This window comes from Silene latifolia, chromosome 11 (genome assembly GCF_048544455.1).
Source record: "Silene latifolia isolate original U9 population chromosome 11, ASM4854445v1, whole genome shotgun sequence".
NCBI classification, from domain to species: Eukaryota; Viridiplantae; Streptophyta; class Magnoliopsida; order Caryophyllales; family Caryophyllaceae; genus Silene; species Silene latifolia.
This window is the reverse complement of record NC_133536.1, coordinates 24,763,662-24,786,305: the sequence shown is the minus strand read 5'-3', so window position 1 is coordinate 24,786,305 and position 22,644 is coordinate 24,763,662. Positions and strand designations below refer to the sequence as shown.

The 22,644-nt window shown below is 37.1% G+C and overlaps 3 protein-coding genes across 3 annotated transcripts; 2 read left to right on the top strand and 1 right to left on the bottom strand.

Annotated features, from left to right (window-relative positions):
- Positions 1 to 2,396: 2,396 nt before the first annotated feature.
- On the bottom strand, positions 2,397 to 3,292 carry LOC141613120 (uncharacterized). Its single transcript, XM_074431857.1, has 2 exons — positions 2,521 to 3,292; positions 2,397 to 2,416 (listed from the first exon to the last, which is right to left on the bottom strand). Exons 1-2 carry the CDS (start codon positions 3,290 to 3,292, stop codon positions 2,397 to 2,399), a joined length of 792 nt encoding a protein of 263 aa, XP_074287958.1.
- A 5,358-nt stretch (positions 3,293 to 8,650) lies between these two features.
- LOC141611412 (uncharacterized) lies at positions 8,651 to 13,140 on the top strand. The gene is made up of 4 exons (XM_074429939.1): positions 8,651 to 9,083; positions 9,991 to 11,897; positions 12,035 to 12,601; positions 12,797 to 13,140. Exons 1-4 carry the CDS (start codon positions 8,879 to 8,881, stop codon positions 12,863 to 12,865), a joined length of 2,748 nt encoding a protein of 915 aa, XP_074286040.1. The 5' UTR covers positions 8,651 to 8,878; the 3' UTR covers positions 12,866 to 13,140.
- Positions 13,141 to 19,672: 6,532 nt separating this feature from the next.
- Positions 19,673 to 21,168, top strand: LOC141613564 (putative F-box/LRR-repeat protein 9). The gene is made up of 2 exons (XM_074432301.1): positions 19,673 to 20,150; positions 20,503 to 21,168. Exons 1-2 carry the CDS (start codon positions 19,753 to 19,755, stop codon positions 21,017 to 21,019), a joined length of 915 nt encoding a protein of 304 aa, XP_074288402.1. The 5' UTR covers positions 19,673 to 19,752; the 3' UTR covers positions 21,020 to 21,168.
- Positions 21,169 to 22,644: the final 1,476 nt, after the last annotated feature.

The following is a 22,644-nucleotide window of genomic DNA, read 5'->3' as shown; positions in this document are numbered from 1 at the left end:
TGGTAGTATTCCAGAAATGCATTGTGCACCTGCTCTGGGGTATCCCTCATTCTACCAGTCCTATCTTCAATCTTGATGACTCTATTCCCACTCCTTCTTTTTTTGAGCAAACCATGAAAGTACGCACTATTAGAGTCTCCTTTCTGCAACCATTGCATTTTAGCCTTCTGAGCTAAGAAACTATCCCTGGCATCACTCATCTCCTTAAGAGTTTTAGAGGTCTTAAATTCTTCTAAGATTAATTGTATATTAGTAGGATCTTTCCCAATCAATTCCTGCAGTTCAGAGACCCTTCTGTGCATAATGGCAGTAGAGTTCTCAATGTCACTATATCTCTCCTTGTTCAAAGTTTTCAGAGCAGGTTTCAAAAGTTTCAGATTCTTTGTTAGTTTATGGGGTATACCTGATGGATTCACTTCTCAGTTTTTTAGAGATGCTTTCTCTGTGGTGGGAGGTGATTTGGTGGCTGCAGTCAAAGAATTTTTTACCTCTGGGAAGCTGTTGCGGCAGATGAATGCTACCACCCTAACCCTTATTCCCAAAAAAGCCAGACCTGTCTCTGTGGCTGATTTTAGACCAATTGCGTGTTGCAATGTGGTCTATAAGATTATTTCAAAAGTAATATGCAACAGGTTGGCTGGTGTCTTGCCTAGTATTGTGAGTGACACCCAGAGTGCTTTCATTAAAGGCCGGGATATTGTGGATAACATTTTAATATGCCATGATCTTGTCAGGCTGTATCAAAGGAAGGCTTGCTCACCTCGATGTATTATGAAGGTGGACCTGAAAAAAGCTTATGATTCAGTGGAATGGTGTTTTATTGAGCAAATGTTGACTGCACTTAACTTCCCCCCTAAAATGGTTCAATGGATTATGGTCTGTGTGTCTACCCCCTGGTTCACTCTGTCTATCAATGGGTCCAACTTTGGCTATTTCCCAGGCAAGAGGGGGATAAGACAAGGGGATCCCATGTCTCCCTTGCTATTCACCCTTTGTATGGAATACTTGAGCAGAATCCTCCAGGAAGTCACAGCTAGAGTTGAGTTTAATTACCATCCTTTCTGCAGAGCTCTGAAACTAACTCATTTGTGCTTTGCTGATGACCTGTTGCTTTTTAGCAGAGGTGACAGGATGTCTATTAAGGTCATCCTCAGGGCATTTGCCACTTTCTCAAGTGCCTCTGGGTTGGACATGAATAAGGAGAAATCTGACATATACTTTAATGGTATGCAACATGGTGAGATTGAGCATATTCTGAATATTTCTGGATTCAATCCTGGGGCTTTGCCATTCAGGTACCTTGGCATCCCAATTTCTTGCAAAAGAAAGGGTATAGGTGACTGTACCAGACTTGTGGAGAAGGTGGTTGCTAGAATCAGAGGATGGGGAGCCAAAAAACTGAGTTATGCAGGTAGATTGGTACTCATTAAGGCTGTTTTAACACAATTGCATACCTATTGGACTCGGATTTTTATTGTTCCAGTCACTGTCATAGATCGAATTGAGGGGATTTGTAGGAATTATTTGTGGTTTGGATCTGAACAATACCTTAGAACCCTCACTGTTGCTTGGGAAAAAATTTGCAGAGAAAAGAAGGAGGGGGGGCTGGGCATTGTGAACTCTAGACATTGGAACACTGCCATGATAGCCAAGTATACTGGTTGGTTAGCTACGAAATCTGACCACCTCTGGATCAGGTGGGTAGATCATATTTATATGAAAGGTAGAAGTTGGTTTGACTATTGTCCTACAGCCAATACTAGTTGGACATGGCGTAAAATCTGTCAGGTTAAGGACCAAGTGAAGCTGGGTTTCTCTAATGGGATTTGGAATTGCACTCAGGGTGAGTATAATGTGGCTAGTGGGTATAAATGGTTGATGGGTCAGCAGCAGCCTGTTCTTTGGTACCCGTTGATCTGGAGCAAGACTATCATTCCTAAGCATGCATTCATTGGGTGGCTGATAGTTCAAGAAAGGTTGCTCACTAAGGACAGACTCCTTAAGTTTGGTGTTTTCAATGATGGATTGTGTGAATTCTGCCAGGACCAGTTGGAAGATCATAGGCATTTATTGTATGAGTGTGCATTTAGCAAACAGTGCTGGGTGATGTTATCTGATTGGCTTGGTATCACTGTACCCAGGGACAGAGTGGTAGAGTGGTGGTTGCAATGGAGATGCTCCTCTTTGATGAAGAAACAGATTGTTTGTGCTGCCATTATAGCACTATGGTACTATATTTGGAATGCTAGGAACGTATGCAGGATTGAAGCTAAGGTCCCGTGTCCTAGATGGATAATTCAGAAGGTGAAATATGACATTCAAGCTAGATGCAGGGACAGGGCTTGGGCGCTCAAAGTTCAGAAGTTTCCGTGGGAGCCAAATTATGACTAGTCTTGTTAGTTGGGTGCTAATGCAACTGTATTTTTTTGATTGGTGATGGTGTTTTGTAAGGAACAATTTTGATTATTATTAATATATTTTCACAGTTCACCAAAAAAAAAAAAATGAATAGAGGAGTACCATGAATGTTATTACTCCAACAACATTTGATGGTAGGCAAGAAATCCTTAGATGCTCCCCACATATTGTAATACTTGAAGCTTCTGGCTTTCTGGCTCTGAGTTGAGCTGCTGATCAGACAAGGGGTATGATCAAGCATGCCCTCAGGCAAAAAATTAGCATATAAATCAGGAAAATGATCACTCCAAACTTGATTGGTCATAAATCTGTCAATCCTGCTATAGATCCTATCTTCAGGCCTTTGCTTGTTATTCCATGTAAAAAGTGATCCAATAGCAGGAATATCAACTACTCCACAGCCCAGTACGCAGGTCCTAAATGGTTCAATCTCAGCATTAGGGATATTGCCTCCCACTCTCTCAGTTGCAGATAGCACACAGTTAAAATCTCCTGCTATGGCCCAAGGACCATCAACCAATCCTGCAATTCTCCTTAGATGATCCCACAGGGAAGCCCTTTCATGAATATTATTGAAAGCATAGATCATTGTTAAATAAAAGACACTTCTACTCACCACTGTCTCAACCTTCATGTGAATAAACTGAGAATTATACTCAAGAAATTGTATCCTGAATATCTTAGGATCCCACAAAATCCAAATTCTCCCACTATTATGATACCCATTATTTGTTGAAATGCACCAATTATTGAAGTTATTTACAGCTCTAGCATAAGCCCTACTTTTTATTTTTGTTTCCAACAAACCAAAAAGTCCTAATCCCTTATTTTGCAAGAAAATTTTTATAAATTTCTGCTTATCTACTCTATTCATGCCTCTCACATTCCAAAACCCTATTTTATCCATAAGAATTTGGAGGAGAGTTACCATTACTATTATCACCACCATTCATTTTTGAAGGAGAGGCCAAGACATCCTTGTAAGAGTGAGCTCCAAATGATTCAGTGTTATATCCACTCTTATCTCCCTCCTGCCTATGCATCCTAACCAATCTTTTGCGAGGTGTAACAGTCCCAGATGCAACCAGAGTTTTCTGAACAGTGTTCACAATCACATTGTTCTCCTGGGGTTTAACACTAGCAATCTGCTTCACCACTGGCCTCCACACTTTCTTGACTGGCTTTTTAACAAAGTTCTCCTGTGTGCCTTTCCTACAGTGCTCCAAATCATGCCCCATACCCAGACATTTAATTTCTTGCATTTAATAGGCCTCCATTCATACTCTACCTCAACTCGTATGATTGAGCCCTTCTCATCTTTGAATGCAATCTGTGAGGGTAGGTCCTGATCCATAACCAGTTCAACCATAACACGAGCATACCCCAACCTAGTTCTCTCCTCAGTGGCAGCATCACTCTTTATAAACTTCCCAAGCAACCCTGCTATTTTAGGTAATCCTTTACCCCAAAACTTCAGGGGTAATTTGTGAATTTGAACCCAAGCAGGAACCGATTTTACATCCTCCTTTGTCATTTCTAAGTCTCTTGTCCATGGCTTCACTATCATAGGCTTATTATCAAATAGGTAGTGCCCTGAACTCAAGACCTTTTCTTTCATTTCCATGGTTTTAAACCGCACCAAAAAAATCCCATTTGGCATGAACGAGATTTTGTCAATATTATACTTCGTCCAGATACGTCTTATGAACCCTTCAACCACCTCCCATGGCGGATTTGCCCCCAGAATGAAGCATACTACTGCCTGGTTCCAAAACTCAATTTCCTCTTCAACATCCTCCGTTTGTAATTGTAACATATCATCATTCTCTGTTTTTGGATCATCCTCACCATTAGGGTTCCCCTGTTCTGCCGTTTCCTGCACTATTTCTTCGTCCTCCTCATTAACAATGTCAATCTCTGTTTTCGTAGCATCTTTAGCATTAGGGCTCCCCTGTTCTACTGTCTCTACCACTATTTCCTCTTCCTCCTCATTAACAATTAGGGATGGCAATGGATCGGGTTGGATCGGGTTTTGCGAGATCCAAACCCGATCCACTTACTTAATGGATCACCGATCCATATCCAACCTCGATCCATATCCAAAATTTTGAAATCCATACCCGATCCATTATACCTTTTTCAAATCCATATCCGCTCCAAATCCATACCCGATCCATTATATAATCCAAAATCCGATCCAAAACTTCCTTTGACCATATAAAAAATTCATCTAATATGGCAAATTTGAAATTTCAAGCTTAATAAAGCCAAAATTTTCAAAAATATTTGAATGGATCGGGTTCGGGTATGAATGGATCGGGTTTGGATTTGGTTCGGGTTTTCCAATGGTGGGTTTGGATATGGGTTTTTAAATAGTGGATCTGTTATGGGTTTTCAAAAGTTGGATTTGGATCGAACTTTTTCCTTCGGTTCGGTTCGGTTTCGGTTCGGTTTGAGCCATTATTGCCATCCCTATTAACAATGTCATCCTCATCATCTTCCTCTTCTTCATCATCAGTTTCTACTACTAGTTCAGGAATTCCATTAATCTCATGAATATTCCTAGTCTTACCCTTCTCTTCAACATTCGGTCCTGTCTGTGCTGCATTAGGGTTTGATATTACCACATTTTCCGTGTTTGGTTCATCCTCTGCTGAAGACTGAGTGCCAGGGACACTCCTTCCTCGTAGCATCATCTCCCTCTGTCTTTGTAGGTTCGATTTTCTAGCCATAGGCTCGAAAATCAATGGCGGCTCTTTCTCTCTAGTTTTCCATCGCTTTCTCTCTCTAGGTTGTTTTTTATTCTTTTTTGTTCATCTCTTACTGTATTACTTATTAGTGATTTAGGAGTTTGGGAGACCTCCCACATAAAGACTTTTTGTCACAATTAAACTGCAAACAATCAACTACCATCGATGAATAAACTCACTAATACAAGAACGAACGGAGTGAACATTAATTTGTGTTGGAGCTTGGAGAAGAGACTGAAGATTGAATACCATATATAGCTTGTCATTGTTTGCACGTTGCGGTTTTAATACCATGACTATTGATAATAAACCAACAACTTTACCATGGAATATATATATAGTCTCCAGGATATTTAACATGGCTTATATATTCACTACTAAAGGAAAAAAAAAAAAGGCCTCCCTCACAAACTCGTAAATTCAAATATCATACTCTAATGGATATTTAAATATTTAGCTTTAATCATAATCTTAACATCAATATCAACTTGTTTTTCCTGCTTGGACAATGATTTTGTAACATGGATATTGGAAACCATCATATACACCAACATAGGTTTAAAATTTGTAATTGTCTATACCCAATTATATTGCATAACATGGTGTTATATACCAAAATATAACAATTTCATGCATCTGTATGTTTTCGAAAAATCAAACTATTTTGTATACACAATTGTTATAGCACATAGATCTCTTATGTTAAATGTATATTCAATGGTTAAATTCTGGTCAATCTCATGCTCGGCCTTTTGTCAATGTTGACAATGTATATATACTTTAGTGCTACACCTCAAACTTTTGTCTCATCGACAATATGGAGACCAAAATCTTACCGTAAACCTCGACTCTCCATCAAATGAACAAATAAATACACTTATAAAATTTTAACAATGACAAAATACAATCATCAAATTAAACACTAAAATAAACTATATTAGGCAATATGATAATATATTTGCTTTATTTCGCCAAATTAATTTCAGCGGCATGCAAACCTGTAGAAGGGGAAAGGCGTATAAGATTAGTTTGATTGATATACTGAAGTAAAGCAAAAAAAAAAAAAAAAAAAACTTGATTTACTAACAAAAGTCGAATCGTATAAATGATAGGAGTACTTTGCAGAATATGCAGCATTGGCCGATCACCGATAAGCCACCCTGATCCGTTTGTCACTATACTGCAAAACATATCATAAATCATTAATAAAACAATTGAGAATTAAAGGGGACAAAAAGAAAACTATGATCAAAAGTAAAGACGTGGATTGAATTGTTTCGTCTCCTGAATCGTCGTGAGTTAAGGAGCATTATATATACACACGTATGGAGTAGTATTGTAGTGTTAGGATTCTAAGACTCGTAGAGCATGTCAGATAGTTCAATTTCCAATTCCAAACCAAATTCATCTTAAGTGTTTAATTTCATAGCAACTTGTTACTCCATGTTTTACGTAGATTGTTACTCCATGTTCTATTTTAATCTTATTTACTTTTTAAGTCTTTTTCCAAACTTTATCAGTTAATTTATTAATACAATTGTAAACTTGATCAGTTAATTTTTTTAATAGTTATTATAATTATTTAGCATTATTTATTTTATTGAGGTGTTTTGCAAATATTGGAGATTATGCAATCGCTCGAAAAAAGCTTCCTTTATTAACATAGATAGATAGAGATAGATATAGATAGACTAGGGCCCTGTTCTTTTGGACTGAAATTGTCTCGAATCGAATCGAATCGAATCGAATGGAGTGAATGAATGAATGAACTTAATGGAGTGAATCTGAATCGAATCAATCGAATCGAATCGATCGATCGATCTGAATCAATCAATGAATGAAATAATAATAAAAAGATTATATTAATAATAATAATAATAATAAATATTATAATAAAAATAATACTAATAATAATAATAAATATTATTATAATATTATTCATTAATAATAATATATTAATATAATCTAATAATAATAATAATCTAATAAGATATATAAATAATAAAATATTAATATAATAATAAATAAAGTAATAATAATAATAATATATTAGTTATAATAATGATAACATTATTAATAATAATATAATATATTAATAATAATAACTAAAAAATAAATAATATAATAATAATAATAATAATAATAATAATAATAATAATAATAGGTCTAATATAATAACTTATTAACATAATAATATTAAATATAATATTAATAATAATAATAATAATAATAATAAATATGTGATTAACAATATTAATATTGAGTATATTAATAAAATAATAAATATTAAATAATAACTTATTAATATAATAATATTAAATATAATAATAATAATAAATATGTTATGAATAATATTAATAATAATAAATATATTAATAAAATAATAAATATAATAAATATAATATAATAATAATGATAATGATAATGATAATAATAATAATAATAATAAATGTATTAAATATAAATATAATAATATAAACAATACAAATTAATTATTAATAAATATAATAGTAATATAATAAATATAAAAATAATAATATAATAATAATAATAAAAATAGTAAACACATTAATATAAAAATAATAATAAGAATATCAATAAGAATAATAATAGTAATGTTTGAATCGAATCGAATCGAATCGAATCAATCGAATCAATCGAATCGAATCGAATCGAATCGAATCGAATCGAATCGAATCAATTGAGTCAATCAATCGAATCGAATCAATGGAATGAATCGAATCGAATCGAATCGATTAGAATCGAAATTAAGTCCAAAAGAACAGAGCCTAGTTCTAAGCTTGTTCTTAATACTCCTGTGGGTACCTCAAAATGAGGCTTGCATTGCTATGTATACTAGTTCTAAGCTTGTTCCTAATACTCCTGTTAAATGTTAATAGCTTTGCATGAACCCTCTTTTAGTTTTTCTTTTAATTAAGATTAAAAGGGTACTTCAAAATGAGGCTTGCATTGCACGGTGGTGTAATAGGAACAAGCTAAGACTTTTCTGTTGATAAACTAAGAAAAATTAAAAGGGTATTGCATAGCTATTTATATTAGTTCTAACCTAGACCATGCCATAGACCGAGCATGGCCTATCCCACCTGGGTAAAGCCGGTCTATTTGGGAGGTGGCCCGGGTCGGACCGATTCGAGTTGGCTTATGTCGAACCAACATGTGGACATGCATGCATGGTCTAGTTTGATAATTGTTTTTATTTTATTTTTTAGTTTTTAGATGGATTTGGAGTGCCTACGAATTTTAGACTCTGAATATTAGGGCGAGCTTATACGCACCAACTTATCTAAATGAATAAGAGCAATGAAAATAAAAATCTGGCCGAGTAACTCGAGGGATCTCATTCAAATACTAGCATCCCCTAACACAACCAAATCCAAGCATCCAACGGCCCCAAACATTTCACCATTAAAAAAGAAGATCAACATAATATATCCCCAAATCCTACCAACTTATAACGGTCAAGAATCCAGCAAATTCAAATTTCAACAAAGCTCACAACTTTCCCACTACTAACAAAAACAAATCAAACTAGCCGTTACACATTTCCTTACTTTATCCTCTGTATTTTCCTTTCCATATCTATCTATCTGCAATTCACCGCAAACCCAAGAAACATCTCATCAAAGATCCTCACTTTCTTAATCTACATTCATAAGAATTATCTGGGTACTGATTTAATCATTCATTCAATGGTGGGTAGTTCACCAATTAGATCCTCTTCACCTATGTTGACGAGGCCGAGCCATAACCCTAACTCGATCCAAAACCCGAATAATCCTGAAAGAAAAGGAACTGGGGTTAGGAAGAGCTTTAATGGGTACCCATTAGTGAAATCTTCTTTAGTTTATCAGCAGAAAGGTCTTGTTCCTAATACTCCTGTTAATAGTCCTGCAGGTACCCTTTTCTTTTGATTTTAATCAAGATTTTGTCATTAATTTGGGGATTAGGGTTTTGTATTAATCTTAATTTACAATAATCTTGTTTTCCGGTTAATCTTGATTAATGGTAGCTCGTTAATTTTGAATTTTAGCTTTAATTTTGACTGTTGATGACATGATGATGTTATATTTAGGCACATTATTGTAGGTTGATTATTCTTAAATTAACTTTCCTTTTATGTATTCCTCGTACCGAGTGATTTGGTTACCTACGATTAAGATACTCTCTCAAAGAATAAAATGAGTAAACAAATGATTGAGATAGAGGCGGTCTATGAATTATGTTGTTTTTGGTGCTTATTTATTCGCATGTAAATCGGGCTTTAGATTTGTTATGTGGACTTGTGAAGAATAAAATTGATTTTGTGAGGTTTTTTATTGATGGTTTGATCTACTCTTTCGCCGTCTGGTCAATTTTATCTATGGTTAATGGTCTTAATTAGCAGTTTAATTTTAATTTATTCGACAAGTACTAGCAAGAAGTTTTACGTTCAAGTTAGCCGACCTTTAAATCATAATTGACTTACGCCGTGTTGTGATGAAATAATCCTATTATGACCTCCCCAAATTGTGATGAATAATCAGGCTTAGGCCGTGTTGTGATGAAGTTTTTTAGTTTGATTTCTTAAGCATTCAAGAATCTTATCTATGGGCCACTATCTAGTATCTACCATAGCAGTATTACATAGCAGAAGTAATTCAATGACAGTTCAAGGTAGCCAACCTTTAAATCATATCAAGACTCGGGTTTTGTTGTTGTTGTTGTTGTTGTTGTTGACCTCTAAACACATTACAACTCGGACTTGGGTTTTGTAGTTGTTGTTGCAATAATATGCTAAATTATAAATTCTACTGTTTTTCAGAATATGCAAGAGGTTTAGATGGTAGGAATTCAGGTGTGGTCTCATTCCGAGACCACGAGCAGAAAGAAAACCAAAATGACCTCAATGTAATAAAGCCAACTGCAAGAGCCAAGTCCCCCTCTGTCAATACAAAGGGGACTAAGCACTTCATGTCCCCAACAATCTCAGCAGCCTCTAAGATCAATCCATCACCGAGGAAGAAAGTCTTAGGGGATCGAAATGAAGCTATCCGCACTTCTGCCTCTCTATCTGATGGCAAATTTCACTTTTTCTCCACAAGTTCGCTAGAATCTGATGATGAACAAGATGAGTCAAAGTCGGCCATGCCCACGAGTTTTGACAAGGCATCAGAACCCGATAAGCATGAATTTCAACATCAAAATGGTTTTGATTCGAGTTGTGGGGAGGTAAAGACTGAAGCATTTGAGGCAGATTTAGTGGTACTTAGCCCTGATGTACCTCTGAATACTGTAAAATCTACTGGATCTTTACCTTTAAGCGAGATGCCTACATTGGTGATTGATGAAGCTCCTCTTGATGCTGATCAATCTCTTCCACCTTATGATCCGAAAAGAAATTATCTATCGCCAAGGCCGCAATTTCTTCATTACAATCCCAATTGGAGAACTGAAAACTATGTTAACCAAGGAATGAATCTTGAAGATGATTTTACCAGTGAAAGCGTTTCTGAGATTGAGAACAGTAGTGAAGAAATCCAGTCTGAAGATTCTCTGAAGGACCAAGAAGATGCTTCTTCTGTCACTTCTTCTAATTCATCAGTGGAGGTATCTCTTGGAGATTTGGCGCCACTATCAGATATGAATACCACTGAAAGTCCGCATCCAGTTGAGATGGTTGAGGCAGAACTCGAGCCTAGGAGGTCTCGGTGGTTTACAAACTGGAAATTTGTTGCTGTGCTTTTGTTGATCTCGCTTGGATTTATGTCGATCTTGTTGACATCTCATCCAGGCATTGGAAATGTTGTTTACCGAGATGAGATTATTTCTCGCGTATATAACAACCCTCACGCAGCTGCTTTGGCTGAACATTTCAGTGAATTAGCCAAAAATGCTAAATTTTGGACAGCTAGTTGTGTTGACTATATGCAAAATGAGATTCTTTCTCGCGTATATAACAACCCTCACACAGCTGCTTTGGTTGAACATTTCAGTGGATTTGCCGAAAATGCTAAATTTTGGGCAGCTAGTTGTGTTGACTATATGTCTCAGATCCTACAGAATGTAGGAGAAGTTGACAGGTTTAGTTCTGTGACATTTAGTAACTTGACTGCCTGGCAAGAAGAGGAGGATTGGGGCTATTTTGTCAAAGAATTTGAGACGGAGCCTTATTTTGGGAGTGTAGAAGAAAGTCAAGGCTACCGGGAGCTTCCAAATGTCCAAACTGTTTTGCAAAATTATGAGATCAAAGACGAAGCTTCTGTACAAATGCAAAGCTATCCTGCACCTGAAGACAACAATGACAGTTCTGCCGAAGTTGCTGACATTGTAAAGCTAGATGATTCTCAACCAGAAGTGGTGAAACAAGATCATGAGATTGAAGATGAAGCTTCTGCACAAATGCAAAGCTACTCTACATCTGAAGACAATGGAAGTTTGAATGGAGAAACTGCACTTGCAAAAGTAGTTGAATCTGAGGATGTGAAACAAAATCACGAGATTAAAGATGAGGCTTCTGAGGAAATGCAAAGCTACTCGGCACTTGCAGACAATGAAAATTCGGCTGGAGAAGCTGAACTTGTAAAGACTATTGATTCTGAGCTTATAAATGAAGAAAATGTTGTGATGGAGGACAGTGATACTGTGAATGCTGAACAAGCATTATCAGAGGATGAACCTGCAAGTATGGTAGATGAGGTCAATGTTGGTGAGCAGCAAACTGATGTTAAGGTAACGTCTTGTATTCCTTTTCGATTTGTCCCTTGTTTCTTTTTTGTATGTTATTTGTGGTCACTATTGTTTGTGATCACGTCTTTCATCATTCATCAGCATCTTATTATGTTCCTTTATTAATTTAAAAAAACCAGGAAGTATCACAAGTTTCAGAGATCCAAAGGGAGGTTATATCCACAAACGAGCCATCCGAGAATGGGGACATGAATAACGATGATGATGTGCAGCCAACAGAGAAAGACGCTACCAAATCAGTTGGAAATTCTCAATTTTGGAAACCAAGTGAGAAAAGTTTGACTCCAATGGCAATGGCAGCCGCTATCACTCTGGTTATTGTGTCCTTACTTGCAGCTTTCATGTATATGAAACCGAAGAAAGAAAGTACTTTGGTTGATCAGAGCATAGCAGAGAAGGAACCTTCGGTTGATCAGAATATAGCCGAAGATGATGAGACCCCATCATCTTATAGCGGTCCAGTTGAGGTTGACATGGTTGGTGAATCATGCCCTTCAGAGATGAGCAGCTTTCACAACTCAGTTTACACCAAGAGTAAACAAATGGACGGAGATGAAGCGCATAGTTTGCAAAAGAGTTCTAAAAGGAACGTCAAGAGAGAATCCCTTGCTTCGTCCTCATCAGAATTCAGTAAGGATCCATCTTATGGGAGTTTCAGCACCTATAGCATCATCCATCCCAAAAAGGTAACAATGCGTTTAGCTAAATCCCAAGCGTGTGAGTCAGCGAGTTAACAAGAACAATGTGTTTAGTTAGCAGCCTAATAAATCCGACTAAACTGACCTCACCCAAAACAACTGATTTATACATGAACAGACTGTGATGACGACTAATTGGGCCCACCTGTAATGACTCACAAGTGAATTTTCCTTATTTTTCAGGGAGATGGTGAAGTGGTGACTCCGGTGAGACGTTCAAGCCGGATCAGAAGCAAGGTTACTTCTCCGTGAGAGTCTTGGAAACAGAAAGCTGATTGTGGTGAAATCAGAAATGATGCTTCGTATTTAGAGCTTACTTAGTTCCAAACCGTTCTTTCATTGTTTAGTTCCAACTTCAGATTAGCTGCTAATGACTACGAAATAGGCAAATCTGGTTTGCTGTTAGTGTTTTCAGTATAGGTTCGTTGAATCTACTTTGTCATCATTATGTAAACTATTCAACTTCACTACCTTCTTTATCTTCAATTTTTTTTCATAATTTTACCCCTATTTGCGGTTTGAGATAATTGTATTATCCATATTGGGTTCTACTTGTAACCAACTTCTCCATCTTAACAAGTTGTAAAACAGGTGGGAGTAAAAATAGTTGGCACTACGAGAGATGCATTGATTGTTTGCTGCTACTCGATGGAATCGAGTTTCAAAGTAAAATTCAAGCAAGCTGACATCAAAAACTAACACTGTCAAATTACATTCCCCTGTTACTCTGAAAATGTAATGCTCTTAAAAGCCTGTGTGTTGTGTGAAGCGTAAAGGGTGTGTTTGGATTGAGTAATTTGGAAGAAAATGGAGGTAAATTATTTTTCCACCAAAATAGGCGAGATTTGCAAGGGAAATCGCCTCCTCCATTCCCCTTCTCCTTCTCTCGCTTTCCCTTCCCCCTCCCCTCTCCTTCCCTCCTTTCTTCCTGTCCTAACAAGGCCTAAACAACTTGCAAGCGGGACTTCCCAACGATTGTGCTGAAACAAGTATTGGAAGGATTACCATTTCTATAAAGGGGTGTTTGGATTGAGAGAATTAGAGGGAAATGGAGGGGAGGGAAATGAGGGGTTTAATTTTCTTTATTTGGTTACAATATATAGGAGGGAAATGGAAAGGGAGGAGAATGAGAGGATTTAATTTCCCTCCTTTAGATTAAATTAAAATCTTTCATCATTGGTAAGATTTGTAAGGAAAACTATTTTTCACTCTCATTTCATCATCCTCCTCCATCCACTCTACCATCTCCCTCTCTTCCTCCCCTTCCATCACCTTCTCATCATTTTTGTTATCCAAACCACCATAATTTATTTTCCCTCTCCTCCCCTCCTTTCCTTCCCCTCACTTCCCCTCCCCTCCTTTTCCCTCCTAAAATGGTATCCAAACACACCTGAGGGTGTCTTTGGATTGAATAAATTTAGAGGGAAAGGGAAGGGAAGAAGAGTAAAGGATTTAAAATCTCACGTTGGATAACAAAGATAAATGAATGGAGAGAGATTTAAATGATACATTTCCCCTCCTCTCTTTATAAGAGCATTCGCAAAGGTGGGAAAATAGCTCCCCATATGCACCCTCTCTCCTCATATGGGCATCCTCATTGTTGCCTCTCCTTTATTTGAGGCTCCACTGTTTTTAGGGAAGGTCCCCCCAAAAAAAAAAGCAAGACAATTTGTGTTACTTTTGGGGAGGTTCCCAAATGTTTGTGTTTGAATTGGGGAGCTTCATTATTGCATAAATGTAATTATGAAATGAGGAGGGTAAATGAAAAAGTTAGTGGAAAATGAGGTGGACAAATAAGAGAAGGAAAGAGAAAATATGAGGAGCCCCATTATTACGGATGCTCTAATAGACAAGATTTGGAGACAAATTGTATTCAATCAACCACATACCATTTCCCTTCCCCCTCTCTCTATCTCCTCCTTTCCCCTTCCCTCCACTTTTACTATCCAAACACACATCAAACTTACAAACCGGTCTTATATTGAAATAAACATTAACATCATAAAATTTCAAACGACATAAACAGGGTCCAAATTTATTGATAACACGAAAATTAACAAGATGAAGAAACTACAAAGATACAACGATGATTGGCGACAACCTATCATTGGTTTTGCCGAAACAGAAAAGGTTGCCTGATAATCCTAAACACACGTCGGATCAAACAACTTCCTTAGTCTCAAATAATTAGTACATGAAAGTACGGTGGACCAACTACTTCCCTAATTAAATAAAATCATATACTCGTGTAAGACCGTCTAGTAAAACTTGTACGCCCTTAGTAAGGACGCGGAGGCGGTGGTGGACCAGGGTGAGACCAAGCAGTAGACGGACCCTGATGAGTATGGTTGATAATAGGTGGAGGTGGACCGTAACCATAGCGATCATCACGGTTCATATTAGGAGGAGGTGGTGGGCCTGGGCTTGGGCCAAGGGGACCATGATGGTAGTTTGAGTGTGGTGTATGATAAGGAGGTGAAGGTGGGCCAGGTGGAGGCCCACCATGAGAATAACGTGAATCATAGAAATTGGGCTGAGGTGGGTAAGGTGATTGCGGCCCATATGCTGGTCGTTTTGTACCATATACATGTGGCGGTGACGGTCCGTATGGATCGTGGTGTGGTGGACCGTAAGGGTCGAGCGGTGATGGTCCGTATGGATCGTGGTGTGGTGGACCGTAAGGGTCATGTGGTGGTCCGGGTTGTGAAGGTCTGTAAGCCATGATTTTACTTGTGTTGGTGTTGGTGGTGTTGTGGTTGGTTATAAGCTAGTAGTAGATGAATTTTGTAAGTTGGATGCTTGTGAAAGAGTTATAGAGGTGTGGGACTTTGGACTTGCGGTAGTTTATATGCTTACGGAACTTGTTAGAGCCGGCCATCTGTGGCTTATAATATCCGGTCACGTAATTGTCATTTACTCTCCTCATCACCTTACTCGGTTTGAGCGCGAATTATCTCAACTTAACTTTTTTCAGAATGGGGTAATTGAATTTTTTAGAGTATATACTTAGATTTCGTTTGCTTGCTATACGAGAATTAATTTTCTATGATTTTATAAAATAGATGAATTGGTCAATTTATGTGAATTGTCCAAAACTCGTTTGATTGATATGTGGGGGTTGAATTGACATAGAAGTTTCTATTTTCCTAGGGGGCTAGGTAATTAAACTCCTCCGTTATATAGGAGTTGGAAATTCATGGGAAAAAAGGAAATCCCATGATTTAAGTATAAATCATGATTAAAGATTAAATGAGTACATTGATTATATAAATAGATACGAAATTACTATGTCACGATTAATAACAAAAAGGTCACGAAATAGAAATAAAATGGTACGGAAGACTGGTTTCTCAGTAACTTATTGAAAGATCGTCTCTCCCAAGTTTTTGCGTTTAGGATAACCAAACATCTGTCATTTTACCGAATCATGAAATTTTCCAATTCACCGATTTTTATGGGGGCAACCAAACGAGACCATAATATTATCACAAAAGTTTACTAGAACCAATTTCTAAAAAAGTTATTGAGAGACTACTTTTTTTCGTACCCTTCACTACTACAAATCCAGACAACTACAACGCCCCTTTAACAACGATTATTCACGAAAATCACAATAGACGTTGTAGAATGTATGACGCGAATTTTACTAAAATGAATTACAACGGGTATGGTTATAAAAACCGTTGTTATAAGTTTTAACAACGGGTAACACATGCACAATCGTTGTTAATAATTTGGCGCAAAATTGACGCAAAGTTAGTGAAAAGTAATCACAAAGGTTACTTTTGAAACCCGTTGTTAAAACTTATTTGACAACGGTTGTTGTTTTACAACCGTTGTTAAAACTTATTTAACAACGGTTGTTGTTTAATAACCGTTGTCAATACCTTCCATACTATAAACCACACAAACACAAATCTGCTACAGCCACAAAACACAAACCTTAATACCCAAACACAAACACAGCAGACAAACACAAACACAAACACAAAACACACACTTTCTCATCGTCTCTTTCTCTCTTTCTCATCGCCGCTTTATCTTCTCGCCAAATCCTTTGTTGATTTCATCGTCTCTTACTTTCTCTAATTATCAGGTAAATCTCGCCGTCACTGTTGGTTTCATCGTCTTTCATCGTCATTATTTTCTTTTTCTAATTATTTCATTTGCATGTGTATGTGTTTTTATCGAACATTATGTTATTTCTTTAAGTATTATTCGCTTAATTAGCTAGTAAAACAAATTAAATAAACTAAAACAAAGAAGAAGCAAGATGATAGAGAAGAATGCATGATAAACATAATTAATTAATTAATTAATTAATTAATTAATTAATTAATATATATATATATATATATATATATATATATATATAATAAATACATAAATTAAAGAAAAAATTGCATTAATAAAAATGCAATTCTTATATTTTCATAGAGGGTCTTATTCTCCTCTATGATATCCGTTCTCTCCTCCTTGGCTATTTGGAGGTTCCGTTCGTGATTCTTTGCTATATCGTCATATAGCCGCAATCGTCGCCGCTTTCCGTCAAGCCATCTTCTTTGGCGTCCTTCAGTATGGATCGAGCATCCGCAAGGTAGCTCCTGAAACTTTCCTCAATGTGGAGCAACCATCGGATGAAACTGTTGTTGTTCTCGATCATAGTAAGAGTCTTAAGGATGATATCATTCATTTTGTTGGAGTTTGGAGTTTGTTTGAAAGATTAAGTAGGGTTTATTTGGAGTTTGTTTTAGCAGTTAGAGTTTGGAGATGTATAGTGAGACAATGGAATGTTAGTTGAGATAATGCATGTTGTTCCGGGTTTAATTCCAGAGCAGGTGTTTGTTACCACTCGTAGCTAGTAGAATGATGTCCTTGCTTGAATCCTCCTTGCGGTCTCCTGAAACGATGAACAAACTGAGGGCTCGGCTTTGGCCGAGCGTACTCACTCCGACGCTCAAGTCAGTGAACTTAGAGAGAAGTTGTTGTAACTTGGCTAAGAGTGTATTGTAGAGAGATAAGCAAGATATTACCAGATGAATAGTGGTTATTAGGTCAATTTATGGATCCTTTCCTCAATGAAGATTGAGGAGTATTTATAGGCTTTCGCCTTTTGTCACGTAGTGGCCAAGTGGCTATCGGTGAAAAGATCGTTATACCCTCGGCCGATGGACTGTGGCGGGCTCGCCGAGGGTCTTGGATATGAGTACGCGGATTTGTGTCCCTGGCTAGTTTGTCCGGCCGAGACCCAGGTGACAGCCGATGGGCTTCACGGCTAGACTGTCTAAGTCGTTGACTTTCTTTGTGGATACCCTTGACTTTGCCCAATATGTTGACTTGGTCAGCGGTGCAGAATATGCCCCATCACATGTATTTATACTAAGCAATGTGTGGTTTGAGTTATTTTTTAATTAATATATATGTTAGAAAGTTGTGCCATAATCATCATCATATATCTCTCTGCCGCTTCAAATCTTATTATTAACCCTTCTCATTCCATATTGTCCGTTCATATGCACAGGGATGTCAGTAATAATGCATGCATTGGAATTATAACGGGCCGTAATTATGCATGCATCTAGTAATATTTAATTTTTTTTTTTAAGAACAAACAACAACGGTTATTTATAAACAACCCGTTGTCTTTAGTTATAACAACGGTTTTGTATATTACAACCCGTTGTTATAACTTTCCCCCCAAAATTGAGTCACATTTTCCACAACGGGTTTTTATACTTAAAACCGTTGTTAATAGTTTTAACAACGGGTTACTTAAGAAAACCAACCGTTTTTAAAACCTCTTACAACGGACGCTTTAACAACGTCCGCTTTTTTATATAACAACGGTTTTTAACCGTTGTTATAGCCTGTATCTGTAGTAGTGCTTTTATATTGATTTCGTGGCTTTTTTTTATTACTCGTTATGACTCAAAATGACTCTTTAATTCTGTCATTTATTACATGTTTTCATAATAGTCGTACCTATTTTTATCATAAATTAGATTGTACGAGTAACAATTTATATTAGTATCCAAATTTATATTATACGTACCTTTTTTATTACTTATATTACTACCATTTATATAAGATTAATTTTAAGATTTAATAAAAGTTTATCTTAAAAGAATATTTTTAGGAATATTTTTATTTATTTATTAGAGGGTAATTTTAAAAATTTAGATTTAAAAATGGATTAATTTCTAATTTAAACTTTTAAAGTTGAGACTTTGAGTACCATGAATATTACCGTGTGTGAATAACACTGGATATTACAATCTCGCTTTCCTCATATAATAATCCAGTAATTCTTAGGTAGGACAACCACTGAAACGATTTCATTATTAGAAGACAACTTATTTATTAGCACTAAATAAATTTTTAAATCTTGTTTACAACCGCTGTAAGTTGTTACGAAGGGGTGGAAAGCACCGTCACTCCCAAAAAAAGTGTGGATTTAGATGGAGTTATACCTTCGTTGTAAATTATTCCTACTTAGAAAGTGTGGATTTAGATGGAGTTATACTTTCGTTGTAAATTATTTCTACTTACAACGGAAGTAAACAAAAAATTTTGCACAAAATCTCATTGAAGACGGCGATATCCGTCACAAACTTGTGACGGATACCATTTCCTCTCACAAAATACCCATGAGAGGTGAGTGGGGAAGCACATGGGGGATGCCCCACCTTATCCCCTCTCCCTTTTTGTGAGAGGTCTTTAGCTTGTGACGGAATTAGCCCGTCACAAGCAAGACGCTTTGAAAATTTTGTGTTTTTTTAAAATAGACCGTCTAGAGGAAGAGACTTGGCCACATGTCTTCCCGTGAGAGGTAACCCCGTGAATTGAGCTTACATGGTACGTGTTGGTTAGCATGGTATTGACGCGTGCCGGGAGGATCCAACCTCCACGTTATAAAAAAAAATAAAAAAAATAGACCGTCACCTAGTGAAGGGAGACGTCTTTTTCTATGTGATAATCAATTAATAATCACGTGTATACAACGTACGACGTTACAAATACCCACGTTCTTAAATCCTAGACCAAAAGTCCAAAACTGACACTTCTTCTCTTGTACTTAAAACCTCAATATCCCTGACTAACCGAGTAACCGCCTAAACCTCGACAACCCTCATCCGACAATGTCGTCAATTTCAAACCCCAATTCATCATCAATCAATCAACCAAACAGCAAGAAACACAAAACCGATTTAATTACTCATCAAACCAACAAAACCCAATTCCCAAATTGGTTACAATTACTAGAAGACATATGGATCGTAATTTTTTCAAAATTGACGACAATTGAAATAATTGAGAACGTCCAGAAAGTTTGTATGTTGTTTCGCAAAATATGTAAACAACCCTCCGTATTTAAAACTATTGATATGAGCCTTCCTCACGGTCAAAGTACTAATAATGTGCCTTATAATCTCCATTTTATGACTCGGTACGCGGTCGATTGTAGTGCCGGTGGTTTGGCTGATATCTATATGGAGTATCTCTGTGACGACGATATCTTTATGTATATCATTGACAGGTATACATTTAATCTAATCTTTTTTTTTATTTGATTTTGGTTTACCGCCTCCATTTTCGTTTGTTTTTATGTTCGAATTTGTACTCGAACTTATTATTTAGTTACTATTTGGCTGCGTTATATTTGACCCCTTTTAAACTTGATTTTTTTACCGGCAATCTGACATCATTAGTTACTCCACGTCCCTCCCATCCAGACCAACAAGTAACATAGATCCACTCTTTCCATCCAAACCAAAAAAATAACGTGGACCCACTTTTCGAGGAAAAAGTGGGTCCATGTTACATGTTACCTTTGGTCTTTGGATGGGAGGAAGGATTGTGCATTCTGTTTTAATATATGGTTGTAACAGATGCAGGAATCTCAAACATCTGCGCCTTGGGCACGAGGTATATGTGTCTGATGAAAAACTGATTGAAGCAGTTTATAAACTGCCAATGCTCGAGGAAATCCAGGTTAAAATCAATTCTTTCTCAGATGAGACAGTTGAAGCAATCGGCCATGCTTGTCCCTCACTGATATCATTCAGCTTAAATGGTGACGGATCTAAAAAAGCAGATTATGTATACAATGGGGAAGCTCTAGCCATTTCTAAAAGCATGCCTAAACTACGCCATCTTCAACTAATTGGGAACGGCATGGACAATGTAGGCTTGAAAGCAATCCTAGATGGATGTCCTCATCTTGAATTCCTAGATATGCGTGCCTGTTCCTACATCAATTTATCAGGGGATTTGGGTAAAAGAATTGAAGCCAATAAGCGCCTTATATGCCTTTATGATTCCGCTGCCAAATATAACCGTGGTACCTGTTCTGATGAAGATGACTATGAAGATGTATTGGAGCCAAATCATGAACGGAAGCCATAATCAGACCGTAAAAGTGAAAAGGCGGGATTGAAGCATTGCAACCCTTCATATTGAAGAGATACAACTGTTCAGTTTTGAAGTCATATTTGTATTCTATAAATATGTGTAAACATCAACACTTTGGAATAAGAATATAAAACCATTATTCATCATCTATTTATCAATTGTGTTGTTGAATTTTATCATGGTATCGAGCCAAAGATTCTGAAAATCATCTAAAAAAAAAAAAAACAGTTTTTTTTCCAGTAACCAACATCTCAACGCCATTTTCAAACCATGGCCAAAGATGCAGAAAACAAAACCGAGACAAAAGTCGATTTGACATACTTTCTCGGTTCAAATGATAATCCGGGCACCACCATTACTCCAATTCAATTACGTGGTCCTAATTATGATGAATGGGCAAGGGCGATTCGCACTTCGCTACAGGCAAAACGAAAATTTGGGTTCATCGAAGGGACTATACCGAAACCCACTACTCCAGAAAAAATCGAAGATTGGGTTGCTGTTCATTCCATGTTAGTTGCGTGGTTACTCAATACCATTGAACCATCTCTTCGATCAACTCTCTCATATTACGATGACGCACAAGCCTTATGGACTCATCTCCAACAACGGTTTTGTGTCATTAATGGAACTCGGATTTGTCAATTAAAAGCGGCTCTCGGTGATTGCAAGCAAAGTAATGATGAAAATGTAGCAACATATTTTGGACGTCTGTCTCGAATATGGGATGAATTAACTACATATATTAAAACTCCATCCTGTACATGTGGGAATTGTACTTGCAATATTGCAACCCAGGTTACTCGACTACGGGATGAAGAACTTGTTCATCATTTTCTTCTTGGTTTGAACAGTACATTCTCCTCTGTTCGATCTCAACTTCTTGCACAAGAGCCTCTTCCCAAAATAGAAAACGCATATCAGAGGGTCATTCAGGATGAAACTCTTCGTCGTAGTGACTTCATTAATAATCAAGACACTCTCATGGCCTTCAAAGTTAATCTAAATGGAAGGCAGAAGAATAAAAACATTGATAAAGCAGGGAAAACATGCGCTCATTGTCATCAAAATGGCCATGATGAGACTACATGTTTCCAAATTCATGGCTATCCTGAATGGTGGAATGACAGGCCACGTGGACGCAATCAGGGTCGTGGAAACACCAAGTCAGGACGTGTAGAGGACCGTGGAAAGGGCAGCATCCCCACCACAGTCCGTGCTAACAAGATAAGGGGTGGTGCATCAACCAGCACTCTTAAAACAGAGGACTCAGTTCCGTCGACCAATCTAAATGGTTCAGGTTTGGCTGGTATCACGCCATCCCAATGGCAACAAATTCTTGATCTTATGAATATACCGAAACCCAAAGATCGTCTTCATGGTAAGAAAACTAATGCTTCTTGGCTTGTCGACACTGGCGCATCAAATCATGTCACGGGCAACGTACAATTCATGACAAATGTGACAAGTATTCCGCATAACACCGTGGGTTTACCGGATGGCAATAATGCCATCGCTACGCATGAAGGCAGTGTCCTCCTCAATGGAGGATTACAATTAGATAAAGTCTTATATGTCCCACAATTAAATTGCAATTTGATTTCGGTCAGCCAATTAAT